This window comes from Lindgomyces ingoldianus (assembly GCF_010093535.1).
Source record: "Lindgomyces ingoldianus strain ATCC 200398 unplaced genomic scaffold BDR25scaffold_91, whole genome shotgun sequence".
Classification (NCBI taxonomy): Eukaryota; Fungi; Ascomycota; class Dothideomycetes; order Pleosporales; family Lindgomycetaceae; genus Lindgomyces; species Lindgomyces ingoldianus.
The window spans coordinates 34,846-61,760 of NW_022985252.1; the positions used below are offsets into that span (position 1 = coordinate 34,846).

Sequence of the window (26,915 nt, forward strand, 5' to 3'; positions counted from 1 at the left end):
GCACCTTTTTAGTTGTATTAGCGTAGTGGTACAGAGCTCCGTCCTTACAACTAGGTGTATACAATAGTAGACTTCTAACTACTTAAGCTAGTAACTTTGTAGGCAAGCAATTAGTTGCTCTACACACTTATTAAGAAGCTTAAAAAGAACCTTTACTTAAGTAATAATAACTAAAAGAAGTAGGTATAAATAACTTATTAAGAGGTTACTCTACACCTAGTATTAGAAGGGAATTAGTTACTAGTATACTAGCTGCTTAAATAGACATAAGGTTATGCTAACATAAAGCTTATTAATCTTAAAGACATTAAGAGCGCGCTTTTTATTAAAGACTTTCTCTACTTAGCTACTAAATATAACTATAAGTAGACTTAACATAAGCTAGACTCTTATGCTTAAGTAGTACACTGCTTAGTTCTTCTAGCTTATATAAAATAAGAAGAAAGGCCTAGAAGTGTACATAACTTTTAGAATAAAATTAGATAAAAAGCACTTCTGCCTTTAACGTACTTCACAGACGAGTTGCTTACACACCTAAGTTGCTTACTTTTACTAAAACCCTACTAAACTACTTTTTTTACACTAATGTATTTCTAACAACACTACTTAGACATGCTAAAAGAATGTTAGATATAGCTTACACTTTATGCTTTTAAATAAAACATAAAACTTTTAAAGAAACATGCTATAGCTATGTATAAAGTCTTTTAAAAGATAATAAATAACTATAGCGCTAGAAAACCTTTATAAGCTAATTCTATAGCTAACTTATAGAGGCTAGGTAATAATAAGAAGTAGGTAATTATTAAGACTATACTTAAGCTATATACAGAAGGATTTTCTTTTTAGATAGCATTTATAGCTAATATAGCTAATTCTTTACGCGCTAAGCATAATCTAGGCTATATTAGCATAAACTAGCCTAGTATGTTTGTAAAGTTTTATTTAAAGCTTAAAGTAAAGTTTTAAGCGTAAGTATAGTTAATAAATATTTAGCCTATAATAAAGCCTATCTTACTAAAGTTATATGTGTTATTATTTTAGATGCTATACTTAGCTTTAATATTCTTTATAAAGATAAACCTACTTTAAATTACTTTAGAACCTTTACAGAAAGCTTTTTTATAGTTATACTACGCTTAAATGTTACTTTAAGCTCTAGATAACGCTTCCTAAACATATAAGGCTAGTTTATGCTAACATAGCCTACATTATGCTTAGCGTGTAAAGAATTAGCTATATTAGCTATAAATGCTATTTAAAAGGGAAATTTTTATGCATATAGCTTAAGTATAGTCTTAATAATCACCTACTTCTTATTATTACCTAGCCTTTATAAGTTTACTATAGAATTAGCTTATAAAAGTTGTGTAGTGCTGTAGTTATTTATTATTTTTTAAGAAACTTTATACATAGCTATAGCATGTTTCTTTAAGAGTTTTATATTTTATTTAAAAGCTTAGAGTGTAAGCTATACTTAACATTCTTTTAGCATGTCTAATTAGTGTTGTTGTAAATGCATTAGTGTACAAAGAGTAGTTTAGTAGGGTCTTAGTAAAAGTAAGCGACTTAGGTGTGTAAGCAACTTGCCTGTGAAGTACGTTACTATTTAAACATATAGCACTTATAGAAGCTAACATATTATAGACGCCTTAAGTACATAATTAAAAGACATATAGATAGAAAGGTTTATAACTTACTAATAAATAAAAAAATTACTTAGATTAAAAAGTAACTAAAAAGCGCGTAATATAGCAGTTTGTAAAATGCTTTAGTAAAAAAAAAATAGATCTTAAAGGTTACTGCTAGGAGTCTCTTGTACCCTAGCAGCATTACAGCATAAGCTTAGTAAGGACGTTGTGGATTAGGATGGCATCCCTAACAGCGCGGCGCGTCTAGACTGTACGCTGCATGCTCGCGCTCTTATTAAGTTATAGATTAGGTCTAGCTAGACTAGCAGCATACTTAATAAAGCGTTACTTGTTTTTTCCTATGTACTAACTGCGTGTGCGAAGAGCTTGCTGTCTCCTACACCCTAAGTGTCTTATAATAGTTACCCTGCTCTCTGTTATTCTCTTACTGTTCTCTATTACTCTGTTTTGCTCTTCTAGCAGCTCTGTCTAAGATCTTTTAGCTGCTCTGTCTACGCATTGTGCTGCTCTGCTCTCTTTCAGCTCCCCTTGTTACTCTCGGCGAGCTGGGGGGTGTGTCGCGTAAGAGAGCACATGGTCCTAGTGTCGCGCCTGTGTTTCGGACGAGCAGCCTGAGACACTTGGCGCCGGAGCTCCCACTACATAGGCAGGCTCCCTATGAGCCTCTCATAGTCAATAGACATGCTCCTCATTGCTCCCTGATCAGCCGTTGCGCAGCGTTCCCAACCGTACGTACTACGACTCGTAGATACGTGAACGTAGCAGTCACGTGAGCCGTTGAAACGTAGGAGGAGTGTGAGCCGTAACGTACGTAGGAGCCAGCTCCTATTACAGACCGTAATACGTCTTAGAGAGACAATATTTCCTAGTAATATAAGGTCTTATTAGACAGCTATAGGGACGCGTTAGGAGGGTGTTTAAAGTTATGTTTTTAGAGTAATAATTAGGTAAAAACTCTACAGTTTATACAACAATTAAGAAGCTAGCAAAGAAGGGGATTAAGGCGTAGGATTTTATAATTTTAGTTAAGAATTATAATTGCCTATAAACTTACCTATTATAAGCTAGATGTCCTAGTTCCTCTAGCATAGCAAGTGTACAGCTTTATTCTAAGAATTCTTTTAAGCTAGCTCTTTCTACTAAACTAGGGTTACTTATTACGCTAGTTCTTGTTAACTTGCCTAATTAAGGTTCTTATTATTAGAGTTCTTAGTTTTCTTCTGTAATAGCACGCTATTTAACAGTCTCTTAGCCCTTATAAAGAAGTACCTAGATAACTCTACTTTTAATAATAAAGTATTATTTGCTATTAAGTAGAACAACATCTAGATAGGAAACAGAAAGTTAAAGCTAAAAAGGCTTAAATACTAGGTAAAGCATAAAAGCTAATTACATAGTAATTATTAGTTGTTCTAGATATAGCTTTATAAAGCTAATTTAGTGTATAACAATAAAAAAAACGCCTCTAGAATAAAGTTATAGCTCTACAGAAGGTGCTACGCTAAGGTTAATTATAAAGGGGTAAAAAAAGTTAACAGTTACACTTATATTGTCTACCACCTTAAGAAGAAGCACTAGATAGACATTAGTAGGGGAAGTAAAAGCGCTCTCTTGCCTAACAGGCTAAAAATTTTCTTAAGTTTATTTAAAGTAGCTTATAAAGTTATAGGCTTGTTATATATTATCTTTTATAGTGTTTAGCAAAAGGAAGCTCTACAAGCAGTAGTTATTAACTAGGTAATACTTTATAATATTTTCTTTTATACAACATTATTAGTAAAACTTTAGGGTATTATTATCTAAAACAGAGCTAATCTTCTTACTGCCTTTTTAGTGTCTAACACTACATATTTGTCCTACGTGTAGTAGGGATATACGCAGCAGAAGCAGGAGATTTAAATAATGCTAAGAATAGCCTAAAGCAAAATTATGTTAAGTGTTAATATATAAACTTCTTTAAACTACTTCTTCTTCCTAGGTGTAGTGTTGCACTTTATTAGTAAGTGTACCTTAGCTTATTAGTTTAGCGTTTTAGTATTCTTTATTAAACTAAACACTAACTAATAATACTGTGTAGATGTTAACTACTAACACTATAACATCCTAATTAGCTTCTGCAACCTATATAGTAACTATACTAGAGTAAATTAAGCGCTAGAGATTGTTAAAGTTATTAATAACTTTAAAATTATGTTAAAATTTTATTATTTAGTAGCTAACAATGTGTTAAATAATAATAATAAGACTATCTCTGCCTTTACCTAACATTTTAATATGCCCCTTACCTCTAAGCACTGTATACGCTGCGCTAGCTATATAATCTAGCTAGTAGTAAAAGCAGTTATCTATAGTAAAAGAATAAGCGCTTTTAAAGCAGAGCTTACTTAAGCAGCTCTTTAAAAATAATTTAACCTCTATTACTGCTATAAAGTTATTAGAAAACTTTATAATTTTATAAATATAGTGCTAGCATTACATAAATAACAAAAGGCCTTTATAACTTTTTAAGCTGCTCTTAATAACAACAACCTTTTCTAGGGCTTTAAGACGCTTAATCTTATATAAAACAGCAGCGTACGCTAGCACAGCGTTTATCTTATACTCCTTTGCTGTTTTAAGCTTAAGAACACTATTACTAAGTTTATACATAAGTAGAGAAGCACTAATAATAACTTTATAAACTCTACTATCCCTAGTAACTTTACTCTTACTAAGGTTATTACTAAAAATAAATAAAAGGAGGTTAATTACTTTTATAAGTTTCTTAAAGTTTTTTACTTTATAATAAAACACCTTAAGGGTAACAGCTTTTATAGCTCTTTTTAGATGTCTGTTGTTAACCTACAACACCTTTATACTAAGCTTTTATGTATAGGCAATAAACTTAAGAGTAAGAGTAATAATTACTACTTTAAATCTAGTGTAGCATTTAGCACAGAGAAGTTGCTTACATACTAGAAGAAGTTTATTATTAAGCTACTTATATTTTATTACTGCGTAGCAATAATTTTAAACTCTTAACTTTATCTTATTTAGTTTAAGGACTACTAAAGAAAGCACCCTACATAGCATAAAAAAGCTAAGGCTTTAATAAAAGCTGTTTTTTAAGAGTATGTTAATATAAAGGCTAAGGCTAAAGCTAATAATAATAACATTACCTAAAAGCTTATGCAACGCAAGTTACCTAGTAGTAACTATTATAATAAAAGCTTTAAAAAAACTTTTTTTTATTAACATAAGCCTTCTTACTAGCAGCTGCTTATATAAAAAGTAGTAGAAAATAACAGAGTTGCAGCAGTACTATAACAGCTACTGCAAAGACGTTACTATAGCTAATAACAACAGCCTTTTATTTACTAACTCTTTTACTTAGTAGAAACAAGTTAGACAACTTTTTTACTTTATACTATATAAAATTACTTTTAACTTTTTATTTATCTTTTCTATAAGCTGCAATTATAAGAGGTCTTTTTTTAGAAGTAAAAGAACTGTTACCTGTAATAGAAATAAGCTCTTTAGCTTAATAATTTAGGCTCTCTAACTGTAAAAAAACTAGCTCTAGTAGGGTTATATTTACAGTAAAATAAGGGACTTAGTAGACTGTATACGCTGTAATGTCTTGTAAGCTGTTAAAATGTAGGAGGATTGTAAGCTGTAACAGTTACGCCCTGTAAGTAGATTTAAATTCTCTCTTTATGTTAAAACGTACTAACAAACTAAGAAGTTACAGCCTAAAAAACGGCGAGTTGAAACGTATTACGTACGGTTGGGAACGCTGCCGTTGCGACAAGTATTCTCTCGACTATAGAGCTGCTAGCTGTTAGATTGCTTAGAGAAGAACGGTACTAGAGTCCCTCCCGTCCCTATCTATGGCGACAGGACTCTATAAAGCTTGCTGCATCTTCTTAAAGAAAAGAATCACCTAGCTTAATAATATCTAGTATATTCCTAAGCCTGTAGGTTGAATAGCCGCTGTACAGAGAGTCTAGCTGTTTTACAGAACAGAGGTAATAAGTAGGCGGAGGTGATAACGCCGCTTATGTATACATACTACTAAGTGCTAGGTTCTAGCTCTTGTTTAAGGAGGTTTTAGATAGTGGCCCTAAAGAGCGTTTAGTGTTACCCCCTACCTAAGAGGAGTAGGGCAGAGGAGAAATCTCTCTTACATTATTCATAGTATATTTTCCTAGTCTATCTAAGCCAACAGATGTATTTAACACGTTATTCGCATTTTTAAACTTTAGGGGTGTAGGACCTTAGGATAGCGAGCAGCCTATCGTTAGCGTTACAGTGGTATCTTTACTAAGGTCTAGCATCTCCGTATTAGCACTAGAGCTCTGCTCGCCCACAGTGAAGAGAACTCCAGACAGTTGAGCACCTTCAGGGGATGAGCGCTCGTCCGGGGCAGCTTGAGGCGTTGCACGAGCAGGTGTAGCGGGTTCGCCACGATGGAAAGTTAGCTCGCGTGGTAAGAGCTTTTGCTCGGCGTAGTCTAGGTCCTCGGCTTCCGCAACAGCAAGCAGTGACAGAAAAGCCCTGGCGGAGAGAATAAACTGCCGAGTTAGCGGCATCATTACTAAGATAAATATCATACCTTATCTTCTCTCATTCGAGCACGCACATGGCCTAGGAGCGGCTCTTTCGCATTAGAATCCTGCGCGGTATGAGCAATAATTACGTTGAAGTGATTTCTACCAACCAGAACAATAGAACGCATAACGGCAGGGGAGTGGATGTCTTCAGAATATTAGCGTAGGAAAGATGTTAAAGGAAAGAGGGAGACGGGGTAAAAGCGACGCCCCAAAGGAACCGGGGGTCGCTACCATCCACCACTTGTTAGACTAGCTTGGGCCACTCTTTCCCTATTGGCTGTTCTCGACCCTAAAACGATTCATATGCATCTATAAGAAGCCCTAAGGTAACGCCACATTCGCGACGACAATATATTCAGTGCACAACGGCAGAAAATACCACTATTATCTCTGAATCAAGTCATCATGCCTGAAGAACGGGGACCTGCCATGCCGCTATAGGCAGTCAATGTGCGGAATCAAATCCAGCCAACAGAGCGTCCGGTTCCACAACAATAAAAATAGCGGAGAAGATCCAATGACAAAGGGGGCCGGGCACTTTCAGGCAAGCATCCGGGTGTGCGTACAAATATGAATCTGTATGAAACGCTTAGAGCCTTAGAGGAACCAAAAGTAATCTTGCAGTCACTAGCAAGGAAAGAAAACGCGGTGAAGGGCCTTTCAGGGGTTGAAATGCAGTCACTCTCAATGACTAATCTTGATTGTCTTAAGAAAGATACATGTATCGTTTATTCGAGAGGCGTGGCAGAGAGGTAGAAGAATAACTAAGGAGTTATTGTAGCCTCTAATTTAATGTAGGTGGATTTTATAGAATTATAGCAATGCTATTATGCACATGAGCTCTCTAGTTGCTGAAAGTCAAAGCACCTCTTATTTTTCTCAGCACAGTGTTTTTCGCTAAGTGGTAAGAGATATTCCTCGTTTATCCTAGTAACGTTATATGCAGTGATCGGTGTTACAGGAGCGCGGGGCGATTCCTCTGCTGACAGTGCTTTTAGCCTCGGTTGTTGTGGGTCTAGCTCTGAAGAACGGGGTGCATGTATGATGCATACACTGTGCCGGAAATGTGGATCTACGATGCGAGGATCTTTTGCGAAGACGGGTAGCGTTGTCAGCACGTCTCACCGCACATTTAGCCGAGTCTTCTAAAGGGTAAGCTGAAGACTAGGATCTGTACTAGCTATCCTTGCTTGTTCTAACGCCATTATGTAATTATTTATATTATGTAGGAATGTAGTTTTCTGTGCCATTTACAGTGCAATAGTTCTCGAGCCTCGAAGAATTACACATGTGTGTTGTTTCTGGAACACTACGGCGATCGCACAAAATTCATTCGTCGTCAACAGCAATCTCATTTGCCCTGTTTTAGGTACGCAAGGTAGTTATCCTTCTTTTGCGTCCATGGCTCCCGCAAGCTTTTCAGACCAGAACGAGATAGACGCTGGGCACAAGGTCTTGACAATCTTAGGATGTGGTATGCTACTCATTCCGCGCCATGTTCGGAGATCTTTTCACACTAAGGCGTTCACAGGATCTCTTGGTACTGCCATTCTGTCTGGTATACTTGCGTCGAGAAATGCATCCTCTTCAACAAGCGAGGAGCAGCCTAGTCCAGGCACGACGTTCAAGCGCTTTGTCGCTTGCGTACGTCGCGACGAAGCTGTGGCTGCAGTCAAAGACAAGCTTGCAGCTTACGAGGATACCTCCAATGTCGAGGTTCTCAATCGACAAAATTTGAAGGGAGTCAAGCAAGCAGACACAGTCCTTCTCGCCTGCCAGCCAGAATGGTATCAAGCAATCTTTGACGAACCAGGAATGCGAAGAGCTATGGAAGGAAAGCTGATCATCAGCGTACTTGCCGGCGTGACGACGCAACTTATCCAAAGCGCCTTGGGGGGGGACGAAGGGCAGTACTTTGTGGTGCGTGCTATGCCTAACACGGCTTGTTTCGTGAGAGACTCGACAACGGTGATCGAGACACCTCAGTCAAATCTGTCACAAAGTCTGCTTGCTACAGCAGAATCTATTTTCCGTTGTGTAGGACAAGTGTCCTACGTAAAGCCGTCGACATTCAACGTCTGTACAGCAGTCTGCGGATCATCTCCCGCATTCTTCAGTGTGATTATCGATGCGATGGTGGACGGCGCGGTAGCGATGGGCTTGAATCATGCCGATGCTCTACGGATGGCGGCATTCACTATGAGAGGAACCGCTAATATGCTTGCCAATGGGCGAGATCCCAGGCAGGTACGATTTGAGGTTGCATCTCCCGCTGGTTCAACCATGCAAGGTCTCCTTGCACTTGAGGAGGGTAAAGTGAGGTCAGTGGTTTCCAATGCATTGATAACAGCGACCACAGCGGCTGCGGGACTGGGTAGCAAGGACCAGAGGTCTTGATGTGAGCTTGAATTTGTAGCAGCTAGCACAATAGCGGAAGAATGAGCATAGGCGGTTAGGCCAGACGACTCTTCATGTTCTTGCTTTCTCTCTAGCTAAATAAGGCTATAATTCTTGCTTTCTGTTTGTCCTAGTTATTATATACTAGCAGCTCTTATACGCTCTCTGTAGGAAGTTAGATAGGGCATGTTCATTAGCCAAACACATTTTTTCGCGATCTCTACAAACCTTAGAATAGGAGACTTTGAAATCGCTTACTTATATTCAGTATAGAGAATGAATGCATCTTAGTAGGTCCTCTCTCTTACATATGGCGCCTATAGACCGTGGTTTAGAAATTACCTAGCAAGAAATAGTAACAGCTGTGTTTCTAGACAGCGCAGTGCTTTAAGAACTTCAACAACCTGCTTTAGCGTGCTTAACAGGATGTATTTAACTTTAGTAGAGCGAAGAAATGTATTAAGCGCGTGATTATTAAGATTAATTTGCATTTAGGTAAAGATATCCGTTGGTACTACAATTACTCCTGCCACTGTACGCGCGATCCTTACAGATTGTTTGCGCAATTACACTTCACAATAGAATAAGTAGTTTAGGCTCTAGCTATCATAAGAGCAGATTTTCACAGTTGCTTCTGTAGAGAACTAAATATTTAAGCAATACATACTTGCTCTCTGCTAACGCGATTACTAGAACTTATAAAACGCTGTCCTCCCGGTCTTAACAGCCTTCAGCACCCCTACATCCGCCAACTCCTTAATTATATTATATAGCACAAAATCGCACTCCCTCCTCACTACCAAATTCACTGTAACAGGAATCATCTCCTCCACAAACGTGACCTGCGACAGGTACGGCACCTGTCCGATCGGCACAGTGAAATTGGCACATGCAAAAATAGTACAGATACCTAATGCTAGTAGAACAGCCCTAGGAGACGGAACCGCCAAACGCGTCGCGTTTGGTCCGACGTTGAGCTCCTCTTCGCGGTACGAGGGAAGACCCCCGGTTCTAATATCGTAGATCATAACGCTTTCGGAGCAGGATTCGTTGGTAGAGTACTGAAGGTTCTTCTCGTATCAATTAAATGCATCTCTCTTAGCGATGAGGGACGCGTTGTAAGCTGGCATTGTATTAATCATTTCATCATAAGTAGCCCAGCTAGCGCGGAATTCTGCTTCGATAGGAGGGAAGCGACCTCCATAACGCGCAGCCCAAGTTGAAACGAGCCGGCTGCCGATAACTTTCCATGTGGGGAGTTCCAAGGCGGATAGCAAGATCAGTGATGTTGATGACGGCTTGCGTGGATACAGAGGAGTTCTGGATGCTGGACGTGAAGTCGAAGTGTTTCACCCTCATCCCAAAAAGGGAGGACATGTTGCCAACGAAATAATCTAGAAGTTCTTAGGCAGCGCTATTCTTCAACGGCAAGTAGTCGGTTGGATACAAAATAGTCTTTGGGTAGTGTTTATTGTCAGGGACTTCGAGAGGAGAGAGTCCAGTAATATCAGAGCTCTGATGTAAGGAAGGCGCGTACCAGTGCTTAGCAAAGTGTGTCGCACGTGTCTCACGCGATATCATACCCATGTACTGCACTATTCACTCATTAGGCATAGCTCCTCTCTCGTACAGTATATAGTCAGCCCAGAGCTCTACCGAGCTCCTTAGACCTTACAATACACTCGTGCAGTCCACTTTGTTTGGATCTCAGTACCTTGTTGATTCGCTTACCATATGACCCCTTCTCAGCTCATGCAAGAAAGTGTGCCCAAGAATGAGGGTCACGGGTAAAGATACTAGCTGTGTTAGTAGCGAATCCAAGCGGAAGTACGTTCTCGAGAGAAATCATTCCTTGACTTGGACGCTGGCTATAGATACCAGAAACAGCCGCTGGGTGACGCATAGATTCCCCAGTATCGGTTCCAATAGCATAGTCGAGCCAGTCGTACGCTGCAACAGCGCAGGTACTGCTAGAAGAGGACGCCGAGCAGCTCAGGTATCCGTCACCGCGAGGATTGAACGGGTAATTGAAGTCTTCCCAGCTCTAAGGATCAGCTGCAGAAGCAAATTGTGCAGGTTTTGACTTGCCCACAAGAACACCTCCCAGCTCAATGATCTGCTAGAGTGCGGGCGCTGTCGCGTTGGCAGGATCAACGATGGATTGCCATGCTAAAGATCCGCCTGACGCTTTTAAGCCTTTCATGTCGAACAAGTCCTTCACGCCAACTCTGAAGCCCGCGAAGGGCCGAGTGTCGTAAAGAGAGTACAAGCGCGAAGGAACCGGAATAGTCGCGAACACAGATCCAGGAAATCTGTGGTCAATGGCTGTGTAGCTACCGGTGCCATCGTTGGGTTCGTACGAGCCATACAGAAAGTTGTCGTGGTCGTCGCTGTAAAGGCGGTATACCGTTGAGAAGCTGATCACATTACCGGAACTTGTTGCTAGATAGGGTCCAGGAGGCAGCTTCAGTGGACTTGGCGACTTGGCTACCTTGGTCGAGGATGTTGAGATTGTTGTGTCAAGCAAGACGTGTTCGGCTCCTGAGCTTGAAAGATAGTCAATAGCCGACTCTCCAAGAACGCCCTTAGAAACAAGTGAAGGAAAGGCAAAGGCAACAAACAAGGCCTTGGAAAAAAAAACCGCCAATGCCAAAAAACGCCAAAACCGGGCCTCCAAAAGCCGCCGACGTAAGGCCGAAGCAATGCGTGAAAAAAACGGAAAAAGGAAACAATGGTGAATCCGCCCCCCCCCAAAACGCCAAGTGAAAATGGCCTTTGGATACTTGGTATTAACAAGATATGTGTTGTCACCCAGCTTGAACACGAGTTCATCTTCACGTGATGTTAGGAGGGAAATAGCTTGATTCCTCAATTGCAAATGCGCGAATGCTTGTGCACCGCATAGCGCAGCCAAGATCACAGCACGAAGAAAGCAGCACATCTCGTTGCAATTGAACGAATGTGCAAAGAACTGTCTACATTCGCGTCAATTCCCTTAGAGTACGAAAATAAGGCTGTGACCGCAGGAAATATCCGGTGTTTCCCTATGTCAGCCCTAAAAGAGGTGTTAGCGCCCCCCCCCCCCCAAGACCCTATTTCATCATTTGTTCAGAAATGGCCATTTCTGGAATGTAATTTGCGACAAATCGGGATGAGAGGCGGCTACCTCAACGTGTTGATCACTGACGACCTTACTAGGCACGTACTAGTATTGAGATTTGCGTAGAAGGTATGCTCGAGACCCACTACTGCATTGTGAATCCAACGACAACAGCTGAAATAACATGGTCAGACTAACTTAATGTTAGAAACTAAAATAACCACGATCCTGAAGGAAGAGAGAGAGGGGGGCATTTGATTAATGCCTAGCCTAGCCAGGCGCTAGTCGCATCTTCTGTTGCCTGGTGGGATGTGGAGTTAACTAGTGAGATGTCTTGCATGAGCTGAGAAGGGGTCATATGGGAAGCGAGTCGACAAGGTAGTGAGATCCAAACAAAGTGGATTGTACGAGTGTATTGTAAGGTCTAAGGAGCTCGATAGAGCTCTGGGCTGACTATATACTGTACGAGAGAGAAGCTATGCCTAATGAGTGAATAGTGCAGTACATGGGTATGATATCGCGTGAGACACGTGCGACAAGATGCGCAACTACCATGATGTCTAAGAACTAGTTTTCGGAGCCGAGACAGCAAATTAGGGCTAGAATAGACGTTATTTCCATTGGGTTTGAATGCTGCAGACTTCTAAGTGTAATACTCTGTACTTTAAGGTTATTCTTTAGTGCTGATAATTTCTGCAACAAAGGGGCACAGAAGTCTCTTCCCCAGGTCATACTCACCGACCGACTAGTACAATTGAAACACAGGCAAGGATAGTTAAGGCAAATCCTTATTCGTAGGACCCTATGGGAGGAGTTGCGGCTAAAGGAGAGGTGAGATGAGATTGGTACTGTCGGCAACGAGTCTAACTCGGCGCTCTAGCAATACTGTTTCGCACGAGATTCTAGTGTTTTCTTTTTAGTTTGAAGTGGGTCTCTCACATGTAACCTCGCTGAAAAATCAAATACCGTAACAGAAACCCAATGGCACCGTAAGCTTAGGACACGCACGGCACCCTACAGCATGGATCGCTGCATGCTTACGGTGTTGCCCCACGCAGTCCGGCAATCCTGAAAATGCGTGGCGAGACTAAAGTGGCAAAAAGGCCAAATTCACCGTATTCTAGTGTAAGCATAGTACGAGTGGCGCAACATTCTTCCAGCATAGATCACATAACTCAATAGCAAACCAAATTTTACGCTCACCTCTTACATGCCTGTCTCTTAATAGCATGGGCTGAGGCGCTTTAACGGGGTCAACAAACGACCCACTCTTTCGCATCCCACTTACGCATGCTAAGAAGCGACATTCAGTCGTGCGACTGAAGGCATCCTAGGACAACGGGATCGACCCGTGTTTATCTGTTTCGGCAGGGGCGCAGGAACAATGCTTTGATTGGTGGGGGGAAGACCGGGATTCCTGCCCTATCCTGCTGTGGGCTAAGCCACGTTCTATCTAGTACATATTAATTTGTTTACACCTGAAAAGTTAACATTTTAAAGGTAGATTTCTAAGCTTAATTGCTAGGCTATCTTAGTAGTTTATTTGCTAGTCTCTAGCCTTTATAACTGTTTTTATTCTTTTTAGCACTAAATTAATTAGCTTCTTTGTAAGATTCTTAAGTAAGACTTGCTAAGGTTCTTTAGCAGCTCTAATAAAAGCCTCTCTATTAGCTTTCTATAGCCTTTAGCTCTCTAACCCTAGGTGCATTTTACAGATCTTCTTCTTAAGTGTATACTAAAAATATTTAATTAAATTTAGTCTAGAAAGTCGACTAGCTACTTAAGCACCACCTTATAATCTATTTGTTACAGTATAACAGAAGACAGTATACTGTGCTTGCATATTATCTCTAAACAACACTTGAAGACTATTAACAACAGCTCTAGCCTAACCCTAGAGCCTATGAACCGAATCTAATTGTCAGATTGAAGCACTGTTTCTAGGCTTCCTGAGATGAATGATGGGTTTGGATATGATGTATGGGATGATTGATTTATTGTCTTGATTTATCAATCCTTTTTCTGCTCTACCCGTGTTGCTCGGCTTTTTGTTTTGCCGATCCGAGTCCCTCGCGCACTTGCCCTATGCGCGACCAGCTTGCAACATGCTGCAATTTGCTGCAACATGCTGCAAAATGCTGCAAAATGCTGCAAAATGCTGCAACATGCAGCAATTTGCAGCAACATACTGTTCGAGCTTATTGCTCGTACTATGTAGCAGCTTTCGTCAAACGTTCCTCCTGTCTTGACAGTAGGTGCGCATATCTGACACTAATTCAGAGCTGGTTCGCGCAGAGGCTAGCTCGCGCGTCAACTGTAACAAGGTAGGCACAGTCAACCACGTAGCCTTCTCTTGCTTATAAAGGTTTAGGCTAGACTAGAGACAACCGCTAGTGCTAGTGCTAGCTCTAGCATTATCTATATATATATTATACTATGCGAGAATACTTAGCTTAAGTATTCTCGTGCGTACCTTTTAGTACAGTAGGGAAAGTTGTATAGTATCGGGTTGGCAGGCGGGGCGCCTACCTTATTACATTAACTAGACAACAACCGAACTTTGATTAGGCTAGTAGCGTACTAATTAGCCCCTAAGTACTTATTAATCTACAAAGAACCTCTAATCAAGCTTCTTACGCAACGTCTTGTATAATAGAATATTGTATAAGAGATTAAATCTAGGCCTTTCTTAATAGCTATCTATGCTACTACAAGTTAATTAATTGCTTCTTGTAACACTATTTTATTTAGCTATAGAGTAGTATAATTAGTAGTATATATTAGCATTTTATATATCTAATAGAGAGTATCTTTAGCTAAGATTAGTATAAGAATTTTTTTAAAGTCTAGATATACAACTAAGTGCTATAGCTATTCTATCTAGCTTTTAGATCTCTTTCTATTATAATAAGCTTAGATTAGCTATTATACTAGAACTAGGTTTAGAATATCTACACTATATTTTTACTTATGTCTATCTTTTTAGTTATCTTATAATTCTACTTTTATAATAGTATATAGAAGATCTATACTTATTTTTAGCTGTTTTCTCTCTCTACAAACACTTTATTTAAATTAATAATAGCTTTAATTAACATTTCTTTTTTTTCTAGATAATCTAAGTCTTGCTTTTATATATATAGAAGTAAAAATTAGTTACTTCTTTATAATCTAATTTATAATATAGGCTACGCTAGAGCTAGCTTAAGTATTTATTTAACTATAAAGAACTTTAATTTAAGCTCTTTACACAAGGTTTTATATAGTAGCATATTACATAAGAGACTAAATTAAACCTTTTGCTTCTAGTGTAATTTAAACTTTCTAATTAACAATTAACTGCCTCCTGTAACAGCATGTTGTAATAGAAGCTTTTAATTCTCTTACTTTTAATATAGATTAAACCTTAGCTTTTTATAATTTACTTAATTTATTATCCTTGCTTTAATTACTACTAATTTGCCTGCTAAGCTTATGTTTTATAGTTAATAGTTAATGTTAAGAAGAGAGAAATTTAGTAGTTAGCGTGTTGTTAGTAGTTAGGTGTTGTCAGATTGAAGCACTGTTTCTAGGCTTCCTGAGATGAATGATGGGTTTTGCATATGATGTATGGGATGATGATTGATTGTATTGATTGATCGATGTTTTGTTTTTCTTTTGTCTGCTCTGCTCGTGTTGCTCGGCTTTGTTTTTCCGGTCCGAGTCCCTCGCGCACTAGCCCTATGCGCGACCAGCTTGCAACATGCTGCAATTCGTTGCAAAATATTGCAAAATGCTGCAACATGCTGCAATTTGCAGCAACATACTGTTCGGGCTTATTGCTCGTACTATGTAGCAGCTTTCGTCCAGCGTTCCTCCTGTCTTGACAGTAGGTGCGCATATCTAACAGGTGTACACAAGCTAATGTCTTAGCACAATACGTACTCTATTGTTCCTCGCAAAGTCTTACCTAACGGCGAATCAATTAGAAGGAAGAAGAGCATGTGGTTTAAGAAACTTGCTTATTCAATCAAGAGAGAGAAAATTTGCCGCCACCAAGGTGTTCGTCGGTCCCGAAAACTGCTATGGCTGATGAGTAACCAATGCATCGACCGTCCAACTTAGTCGACCTTAGAAACCGGATCTCTCCCATTTTGCGCATGTGTCCTTTAAAATATTTGTGATTGCTTTAACCTGTTTTCTCTACATTAACAATGCTTTGCAAGAACTGTGATAAGCTCGAAACTTACCCTGTCATCTTGGTCAAACAAGTCGAAGTGATTCCCGAAAACATGGTGCACTGTTTGAAACAAATCACCCCCATAACGCTCCCAACCTAGCAGTTTATCGTCTCGATTGATATCTACATTAAGAAGTCCGTCTGGCCTCGACTTCGGCAGCGGTACGCGTGCCGTAGCTTTGAGAAGCACAACGGGTGGACATGCCGATACTGGTCGTACTCGCTGACCTGAGCCATTGCCCTGCAGAGTGCTCTCACCTCCACTCTCATCTACACGGGCACCCCAGCGCGGAGGTTCCCAGTTGCCTATGAGTTCATCGCAGACTTCAAATCGTCGCATGACGTTTTTGCGCACCGACTGGGGAGTCCAGCTCGGAAATTCTGGCTCGAAATTGACAAAACGGTCGCGGTACTCTCGCCATGGCGGCGTATACGGGCTATCGACGAGGATGATGCCGGCGGCGAAAAGAGGTTGGGTGCCATGCTCGGTGTGCCGCCGCTCGTCGTCCAACTGCCGCGCAATCTGGAGAGACACAAGGCCGCCCAACGACCAGCCTTTCAACAAAGATGTTCAAGTAAGCGATTTGTGCAGAGCCGGGGCGAAAGGCGTTGATAACTCTATACTAACCCCCAAGAACAATCGGTCCCTTTTTCCTCACCGTCCTGATGAATGTGATGTATTCTTGCGCCATCTCTACAATTCCGCCTGCCCAGCCGTCATCGCTCTCGAATTTGGGGTCATGGATACCGTAGACGCTGCGACCGAGATCGCCCAACATGAAATAATTGAAAATAGTGCCTCCACCATCGTGAATAAGAAAGAGGGGAGCTGCGTTGCCGGGAGCGTTCTGCAGCTGGATAGGATTCGCTTCAAGAAAAGTCATAGCAAAAGACAAATGCAGAGGGGTGGAGACCAAGAGAGCAAGCCGGACGATTTTAATAAGCAGCGATTCCAATGAGAGCACAGCAACGCGACTGAGCCTCGAAGTCAGTCTGTAGTGGGTTCTGTGGCCTTGGCCTTCACCTTCGAGCGCGTCGTCTCACTCGCTAACAGCGGCCCGCAGCGGCTACCAAGAGCGTGGGCATATTGTATGGGGACTCGGCAAGGGAAGAAGACAGAACGGCCCGGAGGAATCCAGCCAGGGTCAATTGCGGGGACCGTACCGCAACGCCTGCCGCGTCTTGGCAATGATTGTGTGCAGGGCATCCCTGCACCGGCTGTAAGCACTAACACGGCCAACTGGGCCCCTTTCGTATGCAGTGTGCCTCGCCGCACTAAAACCGTTTTCGGACCCCCTAACGTGCTCTCAACAACACCTCATCAAGAGCCAACACAACCAACTGGGCCCCTTTCGTACGCACTGACTGTGCCTCGCCTCAATAAAACCGTTTTTAGTCCCCTTTTCATAAGGAGCTCTCGTAAACTACCTCATCAAATCCGTTCTGGTCGGAATACCTCTTTGTTCCTGTTGTGACAACATGGCGAACTCTGGAGAGGGCTCCGCCGGCCAGAAGTCAAAGGTGGGCAAGGCCCGGCGGAAGAAGCTCGGCCAGGGCGGGTTCGTGCGAATTTTGGGCTATGCCACTTGGTTCGACCGCTTGCTCATGACATTAGCAGCTGCCTGCTCTGCGGGTGCAGGCGCAGCGCTGCCAATTATGACCATTGTGTTTGGCAAGCTTGTCGGCAACTTCACGGGCTACTTCACGGCGGGATCAGCCGTCACCGAGAAGGAGTTCCGCCATGGCGTGGATCGCAACGCCCTTTACCTTTTTTTGCTCTTTATCGGCAAGTTCGTTCTCGGATACGTCTCAACGTATGCCTTCCGCATGAGCGGCATTCGCATCTCGGCGGCGCTGCGCCTCGCGTATCTTTCGTCGCTTTTCGAGCTCCCCGTTAAGTTCATCGACAAGCTGCCGGCGGGCGAGGCTACCGACGCCCTGACGAATACTGCAAACACCATTCAGTTCGCCATATCAGACAAATTGGGCTCGATGGTGCAAGGCTTCTCACTTGTGATTGCGGCCTATGCCATTGCCTTCGTCTACTCGTGGAGGCTGACACTTGTATCAAGCTCGGTCATTATCTTTGTCACCACCATGCTGAGGATCACAACGCCTCATCTTATGAAGCACTACATTTCGATAATGGGGATGAATGCGGGGGCATCTGGTGTAGCTGGCGAGGTCCTCCGAGGGATACGGACCATCAAATCGCTTGGTGCTGAAGAGGAGGCTATGCGATGGCACAGTAAATTCCTGGACCTTGCCCAAGTATCCGGGTCTAAGCTGTCCATCTGGGTGTCGATGCAGTTCTGGCCGGCTTTCTTTGCCACGTACGCAAATATGGCACTTACCTTCTGGACTGGCGTCAAGTTCTACTCAGAGGGCTTGATCCCAGGCGTCGGCAATCTTACCACGTAAGTTTACGGAAGTCCACCGCTCGTATTATTATCTTTTGCCTAACAATGCTATAAACAGTGTCCTGTTCGCGGTCTTAATTGTCCTGGCAGGAATGGGCAACATCTTCACACCCTTGCAGTCAATCATCCGAGCCTCTTCCGCTTCAGTCTCAGTCTGGAAAATTATAGATGCGCCGAAGCCGAAGCCCGGCGGGCTTCAGCCACCCGATGTCAAGGCTGAGGAGGATGTCAAATTCGAGAACGTGCGATTCACGTATCCCAGCAGACCCGAGGCAGAGATCTTGAAAGGTGTCAATTTTACGATAAAGAGTGGGCAAGTAACCGCCTTTGTCGGTCATTCTGGCTGTGGAAAGAGTACAATTGTCGCGCTGCTGGAAAGGTGGTATGAGCTATCGGACATCAACGAGGCACTCTCCAATGCGGCCACAGCGACTCAGATTAAAGTCGAAGCCCCGATAACAGACGGCTCGGAGACGAGCGACTCAACGGGGATCAAGGAGAACAAAGTTGAAGAGAAGAGCGAGAGTGGCGTGAAGAGCGAGGCTGGCGTGTTTCAGAATGCCGGCCGGATCCTGGTCGGTGAGCGCAGCCTTGAGGAGATCGATCGCAAGTGGTGGCGGTCTCAGATCGGTCTCGTACAGCAAGAGCCAGTACTTTTCAACGAGACCATCTTCGAGAACGTGTCCAAAGGCCTTCTTGGTTCTCAGTGGGAGGATGCGCCACGCGAAGAGAAGCTTCAGCTGGTTCAGGAGGCATGCAGAGAAGCGTTCGCGGATGAATATATTTCAAAATTTCCCCAGGGCTACGACACCGTCGTGGGCGAGAGCGGGATCAAACTATCAGGAGGGCAGCGACAACGTTTAGCCATTGCACGCAGCATCATCAAAAAGCCTAAGATCCTGATCCTTGACGAAGCGACGAGTTCGATCGATGTTCGCGGTGAGCAGCTCGTCTCTGCAGCTCTAGACCGTGCATCTAGAGGAAGGACGACTATCGTCATAGCGCATCGTCTGTCCACAATCCGACGTGCTGACCACATCGTTATGCTTCAAGAAGGCAGGGCCATCGAGGAGGGGACACACGATGAACTAGTAACCAAAGAAGGCGGCCTCTACTCTGACCTTGTTCAGGCATCAACCCTTGAGTTTGGCCACCACGAAGAGGAAGCACTGATTCAACATGAAGAAGGCGAGTCCGAGACGTCACATCCCGAAAAGCAGCAAGACTCTGTGCAGGAGCAAAAGAGCCTCAACAGCGTATTGCACAAAGTGAAAGCAAAAGTATCCTTCCGATCGGTCGGATATTTGTTGATTGAACAGAAGCGCTACTACCTTCTCTACTTCTTTGCACTTGCTGGCGCGATGGGCGCAGGTGCTGCTGTACCCGTACAAGCTTGGCTCTTCTCGCACATCATCACCGTCTTTCAAGAAACCGACAAACACAAATTAGAAGACGATGGGAGTTTCTGGGCTCTGATGCTCTTTATCCTAGCCATTGCCGCGGCCATCTCCTACGCCACTATCGGCTACTTCAGTAACACAATTTCTTTCCGCGTTAGCACGGTGTACAGGAAAAGCTACTTTGAAAGCGTTGTTATGAAGCCGATTCATTGGTTCGACGACGAAGACCGCTCGTTCGGCACTTTGACTGCACAGCTTGGGAGCGATCCTCAACAGCTTCAAGAGTTGCTGGGTGTCAATATAGCTTTCCCGCTCATTGCTATCTTTAACCTCATGGGCTGTACCATCGTCAGCTTCATCTTTGGCTGGAAACTGAGCCTAGTGATCTTCTTCGCCTCGCTTCCAGTCATTCTGATTGCGGCTTTCTTCCGCATCCGCTACGAGATGTTATTTGTCGCTATGAATGAGAAAGTCTTTGCAGAGTCGACCAAGTTTGCCGCTGAAGCAATCACTTCCTTCCGGACCGTTACAGCTCTGACTTTGGAAGACGCCATCTCAAAAAGATACAAGTCACTGTTGGATGGACATATCCACGATGCCTTCCTGAAGGCTCGGTTCACTATCCTCGTCTTCGCATTGAGCGACAGCTTAGAATTCTGCTCGATGGCTCTCGGCTTCTGGTACGGAGGCCGACTGTTGGCGACTAGAGAGTACGACTCTATGCAATTCTTCATCATCTACGCCGCGCTCATCCACGGCGCTCAAGCCGCCGGACAGTTCCTTGCGATTGGACCGAACGTTGCCAATGCTACTGCAGCAGCCAACCGCATCATCGCTTATCGACAAGGTTCTGAATCCATCTCTGCCAAGAAGAGCGACAACGACAACGACAAACCTACTGGTTGCAAACTCGAATTCCGCAACGTAGGCTTCCAATACCCAACTCGAGACGTACCAGTCTACAGAAATCTCTCATTTACTATTGAGCCGGGACAATTTGTGGCTTTTGTAGGCCCATCAGGCTGCGGCAAGACGACCATCATCTCGTTGCTCGAACGCTTCTACAACGTCAACACGGGCTCCATTCTCATCAACGACCAAAACATCACCGACCTCCCTCTATCACACTACCGCAGCCTATGCGGCCTAGTGTCGCAAGAGCCCACCCTCTTCGACGGGACAGTACGAGAGAATCTCATCCTCGGGCTACCATCCGGATCCGCTACTCCACAAGACGCCATCGACGCCGCATGTAAGGCAGCCGAAATCTACGACTTTGTCGTGTCACTCTCTCAATCTTTCGATACGCCCCTCTCTGCAGGCATGCACTCAAGTCTCTCGGGCGGCCAGAAGCAGCGCTTGTGTATTGCGCGAGCACTTCTGCGAAACCCGCAACTGTTGATGTTGGACGAAGCGACCAATAGTCTTGACAGCGTGAGTGAGGGTTTAGTACAAAAGGCTATCGAGCAGCTGGGCGGCAGCAGGGCGCTGACGATCATTGTGGTCGCACATCGATTGGCGACGGTGCAGCGTGCAGATCGCATCATTGTCATGGGTGAGGGAGGTGTAACTCTAGAGGATGGCACGCACAGTGAATTGATACAGAAGAAAGGCGTTTATTGGGATATGTGTAAGGCACAGGCTTTGGATCGGTAAAATAGATATGGAATTTCATTGTTTGCTCTTCGGTTACAGCATGGCGAGCTCTACGGACGAGTAGAAAAGCACGGGTGGAGCATTGTTCATCATGTGGAACACTCGACAGAGGTCAGGACAGCAAAATACTCTTAGCGGTATCCGCTGGGACAGCGGCGTTAAGAGTCTACGGATGCAACCTAGCTCATCTAAGAGAAGCAAAGAGGGGAGCCCAATCACCACTCTCATCGTTCCATTTTTGTTCGATTAACGAAGAAGATTCGCGTGGGTTCCATCACTACGAGACTCTCTTGTAGACAATCCACCAGGTCACCAAGAACTTGGAGGTTCTACCAAATATAGAGCTTTTTGTGGGACCCTCCACACTACTGCTTTTTCATGTCTTCGTGTACTCAACGGACCGATCACTACCATTTCCAATGGCCTGATCGATCGGCAGCATACTGCAAATATTAAGATGTCTCTGATCGGACTAGGTGAGTGGGCCTTGCTGCAGTAAGACTCTTCACGTAACCAGCGAAGCAGCCGACACAGCTCTTCTCGTGTCAGGTGTACTCCCAAGCTTACTCTCAGGCGTACAATTTGGGATAAGGCGCGGGTAATTACAGTAGTCGGTGAGAAAAGGAAGGAGTGAGATGACCTGACATGTGTCCTAACATATCGACCCATTTCGGAGCGACGTTGCGCTGCTTATGATTGAATCGCTGACTTCGCCGGAGGTAGGCAGCCGTACTAACTTACATTACTCCATGTCTCTCTATTCTCCGGCATATCTTCACATTGCATAAATTTGTGGCCCCGACTGGAGCCCTGTGAGCTGTGCCACACGGAATGCAGGGGATGCATAAGGCCCTAGCCGCAGGGTAGTCTGATGGGGGAGATCCTCTCAGGGTAGCTCACCATCTCGCACTGCCATTTGCTAGTGGGTATTGCCAATACGGCACTAATCTGGCGTGATTGGATCCTCTTCACACCTTTGTTATTGCGGAAGGAATTTTGTTTATCACCGCTTTTCATTTGTCAGAGACTGATTGCTAATTGCAGGGCGATATTTCGCTCATGATGAGCAGTACCAAAGACCCAGGAAGGAGATGAGTCACTCTGTGAAAGATGGGTCTGCAGAGATCTAACGGGAGCTGGACGTGACGGGTTGCTGGGAGGTGGACTAGACGCCGAAGATCTTTCACAGCAAAAGCGGTGATGCTACATATTTGTATTTATCTACTATAACAAATTTTGGTTGAGCTTTTGCAATGTCCTGTACATGTAAGCTGTGCGTGGAACCGGTACATTTACTCTGGAAGCTTGTGATAGTATATATCCTGTTGCTCAATGTTAGTGTTCTGCTGGGCAACGAGTGTACCGCGACATTCACTTACCGAACACTGGAGACAGCTCAATCGGGCGTCTCTTGCGAGCATCCTGTAATGTGGAAGGTACAATCGGTGCGGTCTTCCTTGCAACATCGACCACTTGGAATGGAAAGTCTTCTTCAATATCGATACCGCTTACCAGAGCAACATTGAATGCTTCTTCTGCAAGCTCCAGAACGACTTCTATCGCAGCGGGGATTTCGAGAAGCTGGTGAGTATTGAGACCAGAGACCGCAGTAGTAGAGTTCCATGCATTGTTGAAGATCAACTTCTTCCATCGCTCCTTGTATACGCTCTCTATGCTCTTGATACAAGGATCCATTGCAGCAAGAAAATCGCGTCGGGCACTGTCTGCCCGATGGCCTTGTCCACTCCGCCCGGTGATGCCAACGAGGAATGGGGATTTGTTTATACCAGCTGCCTGGTCAACGAAGCCTGCGCGAAGTTGAGTGCAGTTAGTGTTGACCAGCATTGCGAGGACAGTGTTGTCTGGAAATGCCTCGATTAGCGGCGCTTCGACATTCATGCCGTTTTGTGCGGACACAATCGTCGTGCCTGGTTTTACGAGTGGTCTCAGATTCCTTGAAATGGTGGACCAGTCATCCAGGACTTTGTTGGTGCAGATAATATAGTCGACTGGCTTCGAGAAGAGTGTCTCGCCAAAGGTGTCTACATGGCAGACCTGCCTAGGTAAGAAGCGACCATGACCCCAAATAGTCGATCGTATCAAGTATCCAGACCTCTTGACAGTTTCATAGTTGGAACGACAGACGACTGATACGTGATTTGAGGCCTGTTGCGCAAGTCTCCACCCTATGACGGAGCCGACGGCTGTTGGAGAGATTGTCAGCTTCTCTCTTGATCCGACGTATGGAAACTCCTCACCACCGCCGCCATATATCAGAATATTGCAACGAATAGCCATAGTCACGCTATACAGGTGACATTAGCTGTTGTCCTGGATGTCGGCTCGATCACACCTCTTGTGTCCGTCTCATTCAGCTTCGGGCTCTAACGGAACGACTCATATAATGGGATAATCTGCGGCCAAACTTTTACACGAACATCACGTCTGAGCAAATCAAAGCAAAGTGCTTCAAGTTCCCCGCAGGCACCTGTAGTGGGAGTCAGTTACCAGCCAGCCGATCCTTCATGGAGTTAAAAAAAAAACCAACAGCTTCGTATGAGGAGTCAACCGGCAATCCTACCGCATGGATCACTACTGCACAAGCAACAAAATAGAGCCAAGGTCTCACACCGGTAATTAGAACCTGGTATGGGTCGTTCAGGCCCTCATGGTGTCGTGCGAGTGATATGCTACACGGATGCTGAACCTTGCAATGATACACAGATGCTAAATCTCGCGATGCTTCCCAAGCAACGGCAAGAGCTAAGGACACGGCAGCTAGCGGGTCGATCCTAAATTATAGCTCGGAAATATCCAGTGAAGTTTCCATCCTTAGATCAGCATGCTTACGTGCGTTCTCCGCGCAATATGCCGAAAACCGCGACTGGCCATCCCACTACATACAACATCGGGCTGCAGATGGATACTGAGTGTAGCGCAGCATTCGTACAACGAGGGTCCCAGAGCAGGGGTACCGGGGGTTGGGTAGCACTCAGTCTTTCTTGAATAGAGGGTTGGCGATGTGCACGCTTACGAGCCTGGTTTTGTGTATCCTTGCGCATATCATATGCGTACATTACATAGAATTACGCCTCGTTTATGGATGTACGAGCTGCTACGGCGATTCATACCTTTTTTTTGACTGCAAGTCGGTGCCTCCAACAGGAACTTTAGCTTTTTCGCCGTCTATTCACAAGAACTAGAGTATGCAGAACAACGACGATGGATAACTATCTACGTATGAGAATACTAAGCAAGATCCAGTAACAATGGAAGGAGTACTCGATATGTCGGTCCGCAAGCAGTTGGCTCACGAGTTTGGTGGAGATCCAGGTAAGGTTGAAGACATCCTGCCATGCACGCCGTTTCAACGGGACGTGGTGGCATGGAGTGCGAGCAAACAGCATGAGGCAGTCGGCCATGTCCTCCTTGAGATTACTAACAACACCGATATCGAGCGCTTGGCCGCAGCATGGAAGAAGGTGCATCACCTGATTCCAGCCTTCCGCACTTGCGTATTCATGTCCTCCTCTGGAGATTGCTTCCAAGCGATCTTGTCCGAGGCGATGGTTTGGAAACACGTCAAGACTTCGGACCTTGATAAAGTCGTTGAAGAGGAGAAAGCCGCCGCTATCGACGAGTCCCAGTGGAACAGGTTCGCGGTAGTTGTGTCATCTGACGGAAAGCGGCGCAACTTGGTTTGGACATTTAGCTACGCGAACTTCGACAACTCCTTTCAGGAGCGCATCCTGGACATGGTACATACCGCCTATATCGGTGGAGAGCTCCAGCCCTCTGGGGGACTAAAGACGATGGTCGAGTCGCTCGGTAAGAACTCTGAAAGGGCAGCGCGATTCTGGCAACAGCGGTTTGACGGCTTCAACGCCGCTGTCTTTCCAGCACTGTCGTCTGTCAAGGTTGTGCCTCAGCCGGATGCTCGCGCACAGCACGAATTCTCGTGTATCACTGGTCCGCACCAGAAACGGCCAAGCACAGTGATTTGTCGAGCCGCTCTTGTAGCGCTTCTTTCGCGCTATACTCACAATGAAGATGTGCTTTTCGGCGCTATAACAGAGCGGTCTCCTGTGCTTGACGGGTCAGAGCAACTAGTTGACGGTCCCACTAGGGCGCTGGTGCCTGTCTGCACGCGAATTTTGCCTGAAATGAGTATTTCGCACTTGATGGATGCAGTCGCCGAGAACGACACTGCTGTACATGAGTTTGAGCAGACTGGCCTCCGACCTCTTGCCAATGTCGAAGGCGAAGAATCGGCGGCCGGTGCATTTCAAATTGTACTGGCAGTGACTGCTCTAGGTATTACTCATGCGTTAAGTTCCGCCCTATATCGCCCTACAGTCACCCCGGATAGGTTCGCACCTTATGTCGACCGCGCCATTTTGATCCATTGCCATATGTCCCAGGCTTGGGCGTCATTGTCAGCTCGATACGATCCGAGGGTCATCGATACTCCTCAAATCAACCGGTTCCTTACACAACTAGGGGCTTTGATTCAGTGCTTCTCTAATTCCGAGGTCGACGTACCTGTAAGGTCACTGGACATGGTCACTCCAGAAGACCGCGCAGAAATTAACTCTTGGAATTCGACCCAACCTCAACCCCGCGAAGTCTGCATCCACGACGTAATCTCTCGATTTTCGACCGATACTCCTCAAAAACCCGCTGTATCTGCCTGGGATGGCCAGTGGACATACGCCGAACTCGAAAATTTGTCGTCTCGTCTCGCGGTATACATCCTATCTCTCAATTTGGATATGGGACTGGCGGTACCCTTATGCTTCAACAAGTCCAAATGGACGGTTCTTGGGATGCTTGCAGTCCTCAAGGCTGGTGGCGCATTCACCCTCATCGACCCCTCCCTTCCAGCAGCCAGGATCGTCAGCATATGTCAGCAAAGTCAGTCCAAGATCGCGCTGGTTCCTAAGGTTCACCTTGATACTATGCGTACCGCCATAGGTCATTGCATTGCTGTTAACGACGACCTGATACAGTCCCTTCCTCGTGACGAGACTCAGCTTAAACCCGTCGCAAAACCGAACGATCTGGCGTACATCCTGTTCACCTCCGGTAGTACGGGAGAACCCAAAGGATGTATGATCGAGCACCGAGGATGGGCTTCGTGTGCTCTTGAATGGGGCCCTGCACTTGGGATCAATCAGAGTACCCGTGCGATGCAGTTCGCATCGTACACGTTTGGTGCTTCCCTAATCGAGACCCTAGCTCCCCTAATGCTTGGCGGTTGCGTCTGCATTCCTTCCGACGATGAGCGTATGAATGATCTTCCAGGCTTCATGAAGCGAGCGCATGTGAACTGGGCATTCTTTACTCCTTCGTTCGCTGGGACGTTCCATCCAGACAGTGTTCCCGGGCTTCAAACTCTGGTGCTGGGTGGCGAACAAATGTCGGAAGACGTCAAGAACACCTGGGCTCCACGAGTTCGGCTTTTCCACGCCTATGGCCA

At 44.6% G+C, this 26,915-nt stretch overlaps 8 protein-coding genes across 8 annotated transcripts; 3 read left to right on the top strand and 5 right to left on the bottom strand.

Moving 5' to 3' along the window:
• Positions 1 to 5,908: 5,908 nt before the first annotated feature.
• BDR25DRAFT_320661 (uncharacterized protein) lies at positions 5,909 to 6,369 on the bottom strand (the record flags this gene model as incomplete). The annotated part of the gene is made up of 2 exons (XM_033691920.1): positions 5,909 to 6,205; positions 6,247 to 6,369. The coding sequence occupies 2 exons, from the start codon at positions 6,367 to 6,369 to the stop codon at positions 5,909 to 5,911; spliced, it is 420 nt and encodes a 139-aa protein (XP_033539382.1).
• Positions 6,370 to 7,511: 1,142 nt separating this feature from the next.
• On the top strand, positions 7,512 to 8,827 carry BDR25DRAFT_274360 (pyrroline-5-carboxylate reductase). Its single transcript, XM_033687402.1, has 2 exons — positions 7,512 to 7,718; positions 7,776 to 8,827. Exons 1-2 carry the CDS (start codon positions 7,646 to 7,648, stop codon positions 8,639 to 8,641), a joined length of 939 nt encoding a protein of 312 aa, XP_033539383.1. The 5' UTR covers positions 7,512 to 7,645; the 3' UTR covers positions 8,642 to 8,827.
• Positions 8,828 to 9,315: 488 nt separating this feature from the next.
• On the bottom strand, positions 9,316 to 11,267 carry BDR25DRAFT_308257 (amidase signature enzyme; the record flags this gene model as incomplete). The annotated part of the gene is made up of 6 exons (XM_033691001.1): positions 9,316 to 9,673; positions 9,755 to 9,874; positions 10,068 to 10,236; positions 10,427 to 10,685; positions 10,734 to 10,760; positions 10,797 to 11,267. Coding segments are annotated over 6 exons (1,389 nt in total), but the record flags the coding sequence as incomplete, so codon positions are not given.
• Positions 11,268 to 12,058: 791 nt separating this feature from the next.
• On the bottom strand, positions 12,059 to 13,234 carry BDR25DRAFT_363956 (uncharacterized protein; the record flags this gene model as incomplete). Its single annotated transcript, XM_033696812.1, has 9 exons — positions 12,059 to 12,194; positions 12,247 to 12,308; positions 12,442 to 12,486; positions 12,543 to 12,617; positions 12,681 to 12,755; positions 12,796 to 12,828; positions 12,892 to 13,071; positions 13,125 to 13,158; positions 13,218 to 13,234. 9 exons carry the CDS (start codon positions 13,232 to 13,234, stop codon positions 12,059 to 12,061), a joined length of 657 nt encoding a protein of 218 aa, XP_033539385.1.
• Positions 13,235 to 15,732: 2,498 nt separating this feature from the next.
• BDR25DRAFT_274364 (alpha/beta-hydrolase) lies at positions 15,733 to 16,972 on the bottom strand. Its single transcript, XM_033687403.1, has 3 exons — positions 16,589 to 16,972; positions 15,971 to 16,515; positions 15,733 to 15,914 (listed from the first exon to the last, which is right to left on the bottom strand). The coding sequence occupies exons 1-3, from the start codon at positions 16,842 to 16,844 to the stop codon at positions 15,852 to 15,854; spliced, it is 864 nt and encodes a 287-aa protein (XP_033539386.1). The 5' UTR covers positions 16,845 to 16,972; the 3' UTR covers positions 15,733 to 15,851.
• A 318-nt stretch (positions 16,973 to 17,290) lies between these two features.
• Positions 17,291 to 21,436, top strand: BDR25DRAFT_387890 (lipid A export ATP-binding/permease protein msbA; the record flags this gene model as incomplete). The annotated part of the gene is made up of 2 exons (XM_033698076.1): positions 17,291 to 18,377; positions 18,439 to 21,436. The coding sequence occupies exons 1-2, from the start codon at positions 17,440 to 17,442 to the stop codon at positions 21,434 to 21,436; spliced, it is 3,936 nt and encodes a 1,311-aa protein (XP_033539387.1). The 5' UTR covers positions 17,291 to 17,439.
• A 1,183-nt stretch (positions 21,437 to 22,619) lies between these two features.
• Positions 22,620 to 23,734, bottom strand: BDR25DRAFT_347706 (uncharacterized protein; the record flags this gene model as incomplete). The annotated part of the gene is made up of 2 exons (XM_033694301.1): positions 22,620 to 22,639; positions 22,816 to 23,734. The coding sequence occupies 2 exons, from the start codon at positions 23,732 to 23,734 to the stop codon at positions 22,620 to 22,622; spliced, it is 939 nt and encodes a 312-aa protein (XP_033539388.1).
• Positions 23,735 to 24,383: 649 nt separating this feature from the next.
• On the top strand, positions 24,384 to 26,915 carry BDR25DRAFT_133007 (acetyl-CoA synthetase-like protein; the record flags this gene model as incomplete). Its single annotated transcript, XM_033683874.1, has 2 exons — positions 24,384 to 24,640; positions 24,701 to 26,915. A coding segment is annotated over exon 2 (2,210 nt), but the record flags the coding sequence as incomplete, so codon positions are not given.